General features: G+C 33.4%; 1 protein-coding gene across 1 annotated transcript; it reads left to right on the forward strand.

The window, feature by feature from the left end:
* Positions 1–7,784: 7,784 nt before the first annotated feature.
* MAN7 (Glycosyl hydrolase superfamily protein) lies at positions 7,785–12,204 on the forward strand. The gene is made up of 5 exons (XM_011084897.3): positions 7,785–8,229; positions 8,317–8,511; positions 8,596–8,718; positions 9,364–9,569; positions 11,382–12,204. Exons 1-5 carry the CDS (start codon positions 7,909–7,911, stop codon positions 11,836–11,838), a joined length of 1,302 nt encoding a protein of 433 aa, XP_011083199.1. The 5' UTR covers positions 7,785–7,908; the 3' UTR covers positions 11,839–12,204.
* Positions 12,205–13,451: the final 1,247 nt, after the last annotated feature.

A 13,451-nucleotide genomic window follows, 5' to 3' on the forward strand; every position in this document is an offset into this window, starting at 1 on the left:
CAAGCATCCTTCTCAGAATGAAGCCCTATCCCCAGGTAGACATCCTTCATAGAATAAGCCTTGCCCCTAGGTAGGCATCCCCCTCAGCGAATAAATCTTCACATACAAGCTTCCCTTAAAGAGTATCTTTAATATTTTAACTTAATGACCTTGGCGATTTATTTTACCACTTTTGACAAACATGTGCCTTCTTGTAGGGATTTCACGACGGAAGCATCATTCTTGAACTTCTCAAATTAAAGCCCTAGCCCAGGCAGACACCTTCTCATAAAAAGCCCTGTATTCCATACAAACACAAAGACCCTCCTCCGTCGAGGCTCCCCAACCCTCCTTCGGGCAGACACTTAGGTCCTTTTTTTAGAGAGTTGTAAGCTCTGTCTCTTGCAAACACCTAAGCCATATTTCCGATGGACATCTTATTCTTTCTCCAGCGAGGTCCCTAAGTCCTGTTTCAAGGAGGCCCCCCTTAGATAAGCACTTCTTCGAGGAGGCACAATAATTTTACCCCATGCAAGACCTATTTGTAACACATACATATCTTTGTTATTTAACATTTTTTTGCAAAAAAATAAAGCCCTACACTGGAGTAAGCACAAAAGGCACTCGTTAAGCCTTCCTCAGTGGAGGCACCATAACAAAAAACCTTGTTCCATACAAGCACGAAGTAAGCTCTTCTTTTTCTAAATATGTCTATGCTATTAACATTTTTTGCAAGAATTCAAAAAGAAAAAAAAATCCCTCTTCGAACCTCACCTCTAAAGACATCTACTCTAATAAGTGTCGAAATCTCCACTTATTAGAGTGGGCTGGCTACTAATGTGCACTGGGCCAAAGAGACCCAAACGGTCCAAGAAAGCAGAAAGAAACGAAAAGGCCCAGGACATCCCCCGACTCGGCATGATCAAAGCCCGCCAAACATTTGGCTCAAAAGGCCCACACACGTTGCAACCTACTCTCCTACATGGCACCTCATCAACCCAGGTGTCAGCAGCCACCTTGGACCACATCAGTCCTAGCAAGGAAGACCTCCCTGGAACTCTTTAGAGGCGAGGTGTCTCCCAAGACAAAGAGGACTCCTACTAAAGCATTCCTAGCTACGGATAAGGATGATTTATCCCTTTATCCCAACCAATTTTCGCAATATTTTTGGGAGTGGGATACACCCCCAACAAACAAGGGCTCTCACCCTATAAATGTTAGTTCAATCCTCCATACGGGGGACACACCTCTAACGCCTCTCTCACTCTCTAAAAATTCTTTGAGCTATCTCTAAGCATATTATCACGTGTTCTTACACTTTTCACTAAATTTATTCACCATATCTCTTAATTAAATTCACTTACTTTTTTGCTTTATTCCATCTCGAATCCAATACTAACTTGATCGTCGGAGTGCTAACACCTCTTTTATAGGTCCCCCCTTCAAGATCCACATATGTTTCGACCTAAACTTTGAATAATAGTCCATATTCATTAGACCCGTGAATTTTTTGAATACATCAGACCTGATTGAGTAGTTAATTCAGGATGACTTGAGAAGTTAAATAGGTTCTATCAATAAAAGAGCATTATTGGCATTTAAAACATTTGATGTAGTGGTATCAAAACTACTACTTTGAGTTTATATACCCTCTTCCTTTATAATAGTATAGATTAGCGGTTGCGACATGTAGTTTCTGCATGCATAATACATAATTTTTCACACTTTAAAATATATTATATTTAAGAGTAAAATTGATGTGCATAAAAATAGGTTGGCCTAAAGAGGTCGAAGCAGCCCAAAAAGAATAAAGAAAAGGATAGCCTAAGAAGCCCAAGAGTTAGGGAGGAAGCCTAGGATATCTGTCGACTCGGAGGCCAGGACATCCCCCAACTCGGACCATGATCAAAGCCTACCAAAACAGACGGCCCAAAAGGCCCACACACATAACAGCCCACTCTCCCACGTGGCATCTCATCAACCCAAGGTATGAGCAGCTCCTTGGGCCACATCAGCCCTAGGAGGACCTTCTTGGCGGTTGCGACTCTTCACACCCGAGGGGTTTCCCACGACAAAGAAGCCTACATAAGCAAGGAGGGACTCCGTGCTAGGACTCCTTGCAGGTAAGGGGTTTTCCTAGACTGAAGGAGATTCTTATTAATGCACATCCAACTGCAAATAAAGATAACCTACCCGTTATCCCAACCATTCCAACCAATTTCGACAATAATCTTAGGAGTGGGATACATTCCCAACAGACTGGGCCACTCCCTCTATAAATATGATTTATTTCTCCACATCAAGGACATCCCTTTGATGCCTCTCTCACTCTCAAAATATTCTTTTGAGCACTCTACAGGCACCTTATCACGTGTTCTTACGCTTTTCACCGACTTTATTTACCATATAGCGATTTTCAATTATATTATTTTATTTTTTGTTTATTGAATCTCAAATATAATACTAATTTCAGCGTCAAAGTGCTAACGCCTTTTTTGTAGGTCCCCCCTTCAAAATTTGCATTTGTTTCGATCCATGTCTGAAACTATCGTCCAAATCCATTGGACCCGCGTGTTTTTTTAATGCATCAAAAATATATAAACCAAAATATTATATTTAAAAAAGAAAAAAAATAATTTATCAATTAATGTAAAATTTGAAAAATTGAATAAGTTAGTTATCTTGTTAAGTGAAGGGCTTATTTGACTTTACAAAGTATTGGTACAGTAGTGTTATTAATTGTCATTTGTGATCATGGAGGCTATTGTTTTTTTATATTAGCATAGGTAATATTTAGTATAAACTGTTACAAAAATACCCGAAATATAAATGAATTTTGGTGGGGTGGGACTTGGGAGGTAGTTGTGATGTGATACATGAATTGTATGGTATTGATATGTATATGCATTTATGCATTGGGATTGATGGTGGAAGCGGAAGCATCACGCCTCATGTCTCCACATATGTGGGTGTGGTGCCGCTCATCACGCCAATACATCAATAGGGTTATTTGTTGTAGGGACACTTTAAAAAATGATTCGATATAGTTTGGATATATGTCCATATAGATGACTCCAACATATTTAAAATATATGTCGGACATGGTATTTGACTGGCCCACCGTGATTAGACTATTGATGTTATGTAGACAGTAAAAAGGTGGCGAGGAAAACATTATATCTCAACTTCTTATCGTATACTATTAAGTTTTCTTGTATACTATATATGGCGTAAGCGCAATCTTCGACGATTTGATGGAGGAATACGCGGGGCACCTTCATAGGAAAACTTATTATTGAAGATGTTCGTCAACGGATACTTAGTGTTGATTTACCTCTTTCTATTAGTACTTGTGCACTTTTTCGTTTATGGCAGATTCATTGGCCTGTCGAGGTGATTACCTAGTCTTTCATGTTGTATTGTACGATGTATTACCATTTATTTAAAAAAATGTGCATTTATCAAAAAAAATAAAAAATAAAAAATAAATAACCCCCTGTGTTTTTTTTTATTCAGCACACACTTTCATTTTTAGATCGAAGTGTAACACTATTAAATTTTACCATGGACTGACCATTATACCCTTACATATTACATATTGTTATTTCTTTTAACGATCGTCCGATCATTATTGATTAGATGAAAGTCATTAGATATAACAATTAATCTTGACTATTAGATAATAAATTTATAAAAAAATTAAAAATTTGAATTAAATATATAATAAAAAATAATTGAAAAAAAAATCCTGCTCCCAATTCCCCCACCACCTACCCCCATCCCCACCCCCACCCTGCCCATCCCCCGATTTGGGCACGTCCGTCGCACCCATTTTTTTTAATTTTTTAATTAATTTAATTATAGTTAATTTTTTTAATTAACTACAATTAGTTTTAATTTTTTTAATTAATTTAATTATATTTAGTTTTATTCTTTAATTAACTTAATTATTAAATATTTAATTATTATTTTGTTTTATATATATTGCATTTCTTTTTTTAAATATATACAATACTAACTTAAATATAAATATCACTTCTAAAAATAATATATTTAATAAAATATTTAAGCAAAATAATAATTTAATTTTAATATATTATTTTAAAATGTTTTTTATAATTAGCATATTAAATATTTTTTATAAAATTTAGTATATTATTTAAAATATTCTTTTTATACACCCATTAAAAATATTTAACCTAAATTTGAAAAAAGTTAGTAAATTAAAATTATTTTTATAAGATTTAGTACATTTTTATTTTTTTGGTATTTTATATTTATAAAAATATTTTTAAGAAATTTTGAAATTAAAAAATAATGTATATAAATATGTATAAAAAAAATATATTTTTATCTTTTAGGTATTTTTAAAAAAAATTGAAATAAAAAATAATAAGGTATAATTTTTGAAATGTAACAAATTTAAATATAATTTATTTAATACTTCAGTCATAATGGCAAAAATATGCTCATAAAACAAATCAAAAAAATCTTGTTTTCTTATATAGACATGTAAAGAGTATTTTAGTCTAAAATGACCTACAATATTGATCAAAACAGTAGAAACCTACAACCAAGCGTACCACCAGCGTATTCATACCACTTCTTGTCAATTGTTAATAGAATAGAAATTTTTTTGCTGGGGTTTTGAAAGTAGGAGAAATTTTTTTGCCTATTTCTAAAATACGAGGAACTTTTTTGCTCATTTAACAAAATCGAGAAGGTAAAATGAAATTTAGCCTTTGTTTTCCCGCAAATGCCTATGCATATTGATTAATTAATGTTGGTAATAATTTTCTATTTATATATCTTTGAATCAATTTATTTTATTAGATCTATAATTCATTTTTTTATTTGATTGAATAAGTATAATAAAAAATTAAAAGGATTAATTACACTTAGATCTCTACAAAAAAATATAAAATCATACTTTTTTCCAAAAGAAATTTTAAAATTACAGTTACACATATCTTAAACTTCACAGCTTACACCTAGCCCGCTTTTATTACGGTTTTTAGATGAAAAATATTAACGTTAGAAAATATTACATATATTTCTAATTTTATCTCTCATTTAATATTTTCATGTAATAATTTTGCATTTATAAAAAAAAATATGATATTAACCTCACTCCATATATATATATATTATATTTATCTCTTATAAGTACAAAAATATACATTTCAATATTAAATGAGGGGCATAATGGAAGATCTCGTCCAAATTTTAATGAAAGGGGGTCAGATATAAATAAAATTTTAAACGGCGTAAATATATTCTCAAATATTTATTAAAGTATAAGTTTACAATTTACTAAGTATTTAAGTATAATTAATCCAAATTAAAATGATACACATATATTAAATCGAGTATGTTTCAATTGACAGCGGCACGTCACATGGAGTATTGAAGCCCACATTAAAATGTATACCGCGTGGCGCGCCTCTACTCCATAGCAAATTGATGGCACAACTTCAGGGAAAATGACCCCTTTTCTTCTTATATGTATATACTTAAACAGTAGTGGCACGTTGTTTTAACGTGTATATAATAAATAATTTTTAAAATTTTAAATATATTATAAATAAAAATAAAATATAAAATATAGTAATTAGTCAATTAAGTTAATATAAAATATGAGAAGTTTAATAGATTATTTATTTTATCAATTGAAGGGTACTTTTAAAATCACAAAAAATTAATACAACGACGTCAAAATCGTCATTTTATGTTTAAAATAAACTTGTTTTATAATTAAGAAATAATTGCACTGGTTTTCCCTGAGGTCTAATGTAACTACACATAAATCCTCTCTGATTGGAAAATTACATCCACTACCTCATATATTTATTTTCATCTGACCCAAATTTTGTACGGAGGGATTTTTTTAAACTTTATTTTATATCACGGGGGGTATTTGATACTTTAATTTTCATAGAGGGCTTTTTGAACATTCCTATTATTATAAGGGGGGTCTCTGGAATTTTCCGGACAAATATATTCATCCATTAGAATTTTTTTTTTCCCAATGGATGTATTACTAACTTATTGTATGTCAAATAAATTTCTATTCTTTTACTATATTGTTTTTATACATATTTACATATTAGTGCATATGAGAAGGTATATCTTCACCGTTGTAAGCAAAAATTGAAGACTAAAAATGGAATTTCTAAAAATAAATAAGAAGGAAAAGGAAAAAGGTGAAATTGCATTAGTTGCTTTAATGACAAAAAGTTGCAGTTATGGTCAGCAACGCTCCACTGCCTAATAAATTTCCCACCTTTTTCCCTGCACCATTACCATTGCATTCAAACGTCGGTGCTCCTCATTTTTTTAAAATTTGATATAATTACAATTAGTTTTTATTATTTAAAAAAAATTATCAAATAGCCAGATTTTAACCGCTCTCCAACAATTAATTCAATTCATTATTTTTCGTAAGCTTTTTTATTTATTTTTATAGTAATCTGATTAAAATGTCCTCGTGTACTATAAATTATTATAATATATCTTTTTTTTAAAAAAAAAAATTCATATAAAACTCAGATAAGGTAATATAGAAATTAAAAAAAAAAACTAATAAGGTTACAAGTGTTGAACGTAGAACCATATAATATGAATGAAGGACGCGACACTTAGATTTGACATTACAAAAGTTATAGAAAATCGAATATGTTTTTATGAGTGATGTGATATAAATAAATATTTTTAATAATAATGTGCATAAAAATGAACTGGCCTAAAGAAGTGCGAATGATCCAAAAAAAAAAAAAACATGCAAGGCTCATTGTGCTCCAAAAAAGCTCAGTTCGGGAGAAGGCCTAGTAGGTTTAGAGGGACATGTAAGCGTTCCTCAAATATAAGAAGTCCAGTTGACTCAAGTTTGAGAGGACCTTAATCTAAGAAGGCTTCACAGATCCACAAGAAGACTTAAAAAACTTAAAGTCCCCCAACCAAACTCAAAGGTCCTCCACATGGTGCCCACGAGGGACCTAAGTGACGGACACGCATTCTGGAGGTGCTCCCATAGAATTGGATAAAGACCATCAGCCCCCTCAGGGGCATGCAGCGTCCCTAGAATGAAGTATTATAAACCTTAAGAATATTGGACTCCATCTGGAAGAGATCTCCTCAACCACCTTCTTGAAAATTCGAAAAGGCCATATCTTTATTCCTTAGTGGATACACAACATACTCCAATAGCCCCCCTCGAATATAGGGGGATCCTCCAACTACCTCTCAAATCCAAGGGGATCAACCAATAGTTGAGGACTTTGCACCAAATCTAAGGAGAATTCAACATGCTCCCCTAGATTCGCAACCTTTTTCAACATCTTTGTGATTTCCTATAAATAGAGAGCTCCCCCAAAGGGAAAGACATATTCACATACTCACATTCACACGTAACACGATCAGATTCACAGGAGGAGGGGGACACAATTAGAAGGGCACACGTTCACACCTACATATATTTTTTTGAGATGTTCTTCACTCTGAGACCCTTATACTACGATTTTCACATTTCTCTTTATTGTACACAAAGTCAATTAATAATACTTTTTTCTTCACTCATTTAATCGTTTTTATCTTCTAGCACTTATTTCATAACTTTTCACTTCAAGTGGATTGAGCACTGCATTTTTTACTTGCATCATTTATTTCATAAATGCGTTTTTTGCACGTATCAAAATAAAATTGTTCTAAAGAAACAAGTTTTTTTGAATTTGAAATTAACTTTTGAAAATAAAAGCAAACCAACAATTAATTTGAACAGTTGCAAACATAAATCTCACTTTATGAAGCTCAAGACAAGACTAGAAGCAGCAGTGGCAGTACTGCACCACTCTTCTGCTCAGCTTTAGACCATTTTCTTCTTCTTCTTCAAAATCTTTCCAAATCTATCCAAAAAAAGAAAGGCTCAAGATCATGAACCAACATTTCCCACTAATTCTCTTCTTCCTTCTCCTCCACCAAAAATGTCTTCTTTCCGCCAATGCAGCAGACATGTTCATCAGAACCAGAGGAATCCACTTCTTCCTCAACGGCACCCCTTTTTACGCCAATGGCTTCAACGCCTACTGGCTCATGTACCTCGCTTCCGACCCTTCCCAGAGGCCCAAAGTCTCCGCTGTTTTCCGGCAGGCCGCCGCCCATGGCCTCACTGTTGCAAGAACTTGGGCTTTCAGTGATGGTGGATACAGACCTTTGCAGTATTCTCCTGGCGCTTACAATCAACAAATGTTCAAGGTCTGTTCATGTATAGACCTCCTCCTAGTACTACCTGTGTGTCTGTGTGTGTGTGTGCAGCTCTAATTTGTCTGTGTTTGTCTGAAGGGATTGGACTTTGTTGTGGCTGAAGCGAGGAGACATGGGATCAAGCTGATACTAAGCTTGGCCAATAACTATGACAGCTTTGGGGGGAAGAAGCAGTATGTGAACTGGGCTAGAAATCGAGGGCAGTATCTGACATCTGATGATGATTTCTTCAGAAACTCTGTTGTTAAAGGGTTTTACAAGAATCATATAAGTGTACGTGAGTGTGTGGATTCAAGAAGAGTAGAATTTTCAGATTGTCTGTTGTAATAATTCTTTATCATTGTGTGTTTTTTGTAGAGTGTTCTTAACAGGTACAACACCATTACTGGAATTGTTTACAAGAATGATCCCACAATTATGGCTTGGGAGCTGATGAATGAGCCCAGATGCACATCAGATCCATCAGGCAGAACCATTCAGGTTTCTCATACTTTTCTGGACTCTTTTAGATCTTCTCGCTGTCGTCTGCCTAAATTCATGTCGCCTATCCATCTGTTTATACATGTGAAGTGTATATGCCAAAAGGAATTTCCGATGCAATACTACTTTCTTGACGCAGCATAGAGGAAAATAAGGAAATCCAACTGCTTCGGTTAGATCTAAATCAATTATATATTTTACTTGCCATGAGATTGATGCACGAAAGTAAGCCCAAAAAGGTGTAAGAAAGACTCTTTGTACTTGAATTAACTCTTGGAACTACTTAACTGTGGTGTAGGTTAAACTCTTATTAAGCAAGAACTGACTGTCTTAACCCATATACTTCATTTATAACCGCATTGTCTTCTCTTGTGTAATAAAAGATCCAAACTGTTTTTCCACATCCTTAAAATAATCCATACATTTATGGTAGGTTTGTTGAAGAAGTCTGATCTTGATCCTGAATTCAGTTTTGTGCTTGAAATTAGTCCTTGATTCAAGAACATAAGTTGAATTTTACAGAGATCCATGCACCTCGACTTTCCCAGCATCCCACATTCAGTTGTCAAGAAATAAATGTAATGGTTTAGCAAGTCATGTTGCAGCATTCATGCTTACAAGTTGTCTTGTCCTAATTTCCGACAGGCCTGGATAATGGAAATGGCTTCTTACCTGAAGTCCATCGACAGGAATCACTTGCTGGAGATTGGCTTAGAAGGATTCTACGGCCAATCATCTTCTAATTGGAGGACTAACCTTAATCCTGGTTTCACCATTGGAACAGACTTCATTGCAAACAACCGGATTCCCGCCATTGATTTTGCTACTGTCCACTCCTACCCTGATCAGTGGTAACTACTTTCGTCTCTCCAACTTCTTATACATGAAAAATTCTTTCCCATTTAATCCAACCAAATAATTGAAATGCACTTATTCAACTGTAATTCAATTCAATCATACGACAAGTGTATTGCACTTGTCATATATAAAATCTTAACAAACTCTTTCAATTTTAATTATGTCACTAATTACAAAATTGTTATTAGTAATATATTATAAGTTTCATGATCTTATTTTATTCAAATTACTCAAGAGTTTATATTTAAAACAAATGAATTTTATTTAAAAACATTTTATAACTTGTATAAATTTGTAAATTCTCTTAAGGGTAAATTACAGTTATCTCCCATAATGTTTGACATATTTATAAATACCTCCTCGATGTTTAGGAGATTACAAATAGTAAAATACTCTTTTTATTTTAATATTCGTCTAGCAACAAATATATTCCTTTAGGTTTTCATTCGTTTTTTCTCATTAACGGATCAAAATGTCTTTTTGAATTATGAATTACAATTTTATATATTTTTAAAAAAGATTAAATATTTGTATGAAATAATATACCCTATGAATTTTTTATGTTACTCACTCACAATTTTTCTTTTTTGTTTTTACATTCTTACAAACATTTTTTTAAGAAATAAAAATTAAACAAGGGTAACATAGTAATTTCTACCTCACCGTCTAAGGATTACATAATTATTATTTTTTAGGAGGGTATTTGTAATTTTTTAAAAAATAAGAGGGTATTTATAGTTATGCCAAACTTTAGGGGAGGTAGTTGTAATTTTACCCTTCTTTTAAATAAATTTAGTTAATTAACTTGTTAAAATGATGGTTGGGATCTTTTATGGTACTTTGATATCAAATATCACTACAAGAAAATACGATATTAGTAACAAACTATCAAATAATAATTTTAAAGTTATTATTAATAATATATATGAAGTAAAGAATAATTTTTATCTTGTCATTATATAAATATTAGTGACAAATAGCTCAAAAATGGGTCCACATATAATACACCAGTGGGTGTTATTAATATGCAAAACCGATACAAGATCTCTCCTCTTAAAAATCGAATTGAATTTTTTATTTCAAATTTGGTTGAATCTTTTAATTTCATTTAGCATACACACGTCATGTATATAAAAATTACTTCGTATAATTTAGGCTTAAAGGCAATTTTCGTCCCTTAACTTCCGGCCATTCTCGTTTTAGTCCCTTAAGTTATTAGGGTTTCATTTTGGTCTCGTAAAACTGAAAAAATCTCAATTTTGGTACAAATTTGGTCGGAAAGTTGAGTCACTCGCCGGAAAAAGTCACGTGCCAGACATGTGATTTCTTAAGTTGGAGCTTGCATTGTGATTGACTGAAAAAGATGATGTGGTGAAGACATGACCTGAAGTTAGGGGACTAAAACGAGAATGGCCTGAAGTTATGGGGACGAAAATTGCTTTTAAGCCTTTTATTTTCAGCCAATCACAATGCAAACTCCAATTTAAAAAATCACATGCCTGACATATGATTTTTTCCGGCGAGTGACTCAACTTTACGATCAAATTTGTACCAAAATTGAGATTTTTTCAGTTTTACGGGACCAAAATGAAACCCTAGTAACTTAAGGGACTAAAACGAGAATGACCTGAAATTAAAGGACGAAAATTGCCTTTAATCCTATAATTTATTTAAAAAAAAACACGACTTGTTTATTTTAATTGAAATAAAAAATGCAATAATATTTGAAATAGAAAATCCAACCCGACCCTTAAAACGGTGTCTGTCCATACAATAACCGCCATATTTTGTGGTTGCATGAGCAGGCTATCCAGCTCCGATGATCAAAAGCAACTTTCTTTCCTGAGCAATTGGCTCGACGCACACATCCAAGATGCTCAGTTCATTCTCCACAAGCCCTTACTCATCACTGAATTCGGGAAATCCTGGAAAGATCCCGGTTTCAGCCCCTACGAGCGCGACACGCTATTCAACACTGTGTATTCCAAGATATACGCATCTGCCAAACATGGTGGAGCTGCGGCTGGCGGCCTCTTCTGGCAGCTATTAACCGAAGGGATGGACTCTTTCCGTGATGGCTATGAGATAATACTCGATGAGAATTCATCGACTGCAAATGTGATAGCTCAGCAGGCTCACAAGTTATACCAGATCAGGAAAATATTTTCCAGGATGAGAAACTGGGGAGTGTGGAGGCGTGGTCGGGCCAGACGGGCTCCGTGGCTTGCAGCTGGAAACAAAGGAAAGCGAATTGGTAACTGATACTTACAGACAGGTTTTTTAACTATAAGTAAGGAAGAATGTTGGGTTGTTTAAATCTCTCTTAGGGATGGATAATGTTCGTCCAGGAGGGTATAGATTGCATGAATCGTGGATACCAGAAATTTGATGCTTATTGAGTATGTAAGAGAATGGTTTGTGGAGAACTATAACTATGAATGTCATGTTTCTTGTACTAAACTTTGTGTTGTTTTTCTTGGGCAGTGATGGGTGTTTTATGTGTTAGACATTGGGTTGGGTTAAGCTTGCTAATGGGCAGGGTATTTTCTCGCTCGTAAGGAAATTTTAGCCCGAATTCGATTCGAGCAAATATGAATCAATTATATGACAAGTGCAATGTCTTTGTTATGCGGTTAGTGCACAGTTCAGAAAAAATGATCAGTCGCAGATCAAATGTGCTACATTTGCTCTATGATTGGTTTGGTTCAACAAAACTTATATTTAAAAAATAACTTTCATACTCATACCCACACTGTACTCAGTTGGTAGAAGATCCCACTTACACTAGACTTATGAAATTAAATGAGTGGGTATGAGTAGGATTTAATACCCTAAAATATCCAGAGGTATTGATATAGTCTAATGCCCTTCATTTATCTATTAATTTAAAATTATTGAATTCGTAAACTTTTAGTATATTTTAAAAAAAATAAGTATATAGTCATTTTATTACATATTTTATTTATATTGATTGCGTATTGAAAATTTGACCGAATATGTTAGAGTTTTTCATATTGATTCAATAATTATACAAAATTAATTTTATTATCAAATTAAGCAAACCTTAACTTGATAGTTTAAGAAATAGAAAATAAGAAGGAAACTTAATTTAGTGAAATTTGAGTAATATATGGAATAAATAAAATTTGTTTGAACTCAAATTATTAAAAACTCATCAAATTAAAATTGAATGCAAATGTAAATTCAAATAATACTCGAGATATTTAATTAAAAGTTAGATATATATATACATAATTTTATTTACTTTTGAACCAAATTAAAATAACAGGAAGGAAAACTTGAAGCTAAGTTCAAAATCCCTGGAAGCAGAACACAATTTAATAATGAAGGTCGCACAATCTCTTTCAAAGATTGGATTAAATCTATTTTGACCCCCTGTGATATAACAAAATATTAAAAATCCTCTTATGAAATTTTTAATATCAAAAGTCACCCATATGTTACCAATAAATAATCTCACCGCCCCATGATCAATTTAAATCTATTTTTTTAGAAATAATGACTAAAATACCCCTTCTAGTCAACAGGTCAACTAGGCTTACTAATATATAATTATTTTAATTTATAATATATATAATTTTTAATTTTTAACATATATTTATAATACATATAATTATAATTTATAAAAAAATTAAAAAATAACAATTATACCCCATTCCCCACCGCCAACCCCCACCCATACCCCCATCTTCTTTCCCACCCATCTTCTTCCCCCCTCCCTCACCCCTTCCACCTCCAAACCCCCCCTTCCCCCCCCCCCTCCCCTATCCTCCGGGCACACGTCCCCCCTCCCCTTTCCTCCCCCGTTGTCCATTTGGGCGACGCTAGCCGCTCAGATCTGGACGACGCGGTTG

The sequence above is a fragment of the Sesamum indicum genome, linkage group LG6 (assembly GCF_026168435.1).
Source record: "Sesamum indicum cultivar Baizhima isolate 11 linkage group LG6, ASM2616843v1, whole genome shotgun sequence".
In the NCBI taxonomy this organism is placed as follows: Eukaryota; Viridiplantae; Streptophyta; class Magnoliopsida; order Lamiales; family Pedaliaceae; genus Sesamum; species Sesamum indicum.

Bases quoted from the DNA above. Each gene is read 5' to 3' on its own strand.
- MAN7 (XM_011084897.3), top strand. From the start codon at position 7,909: ATGAACCAACATTTCCCACTAATTCTCTTCTTCCTTCTCCTCCACCAA. The intron at 8,719-9,363 runs GTTTCTCATACT...AATTTCCGACAG, and splicing joins CATCAGGCAGAACCATTCAG to GCCTGGATAATGGAAATGGC. The intron at 9,570-11,381 runs GTAACTACTTTC...TTGCATGAGCAG, and splicing joins CACTCCTACCCTGATCAGTG to GCTATCCAGCTCCGATGATC.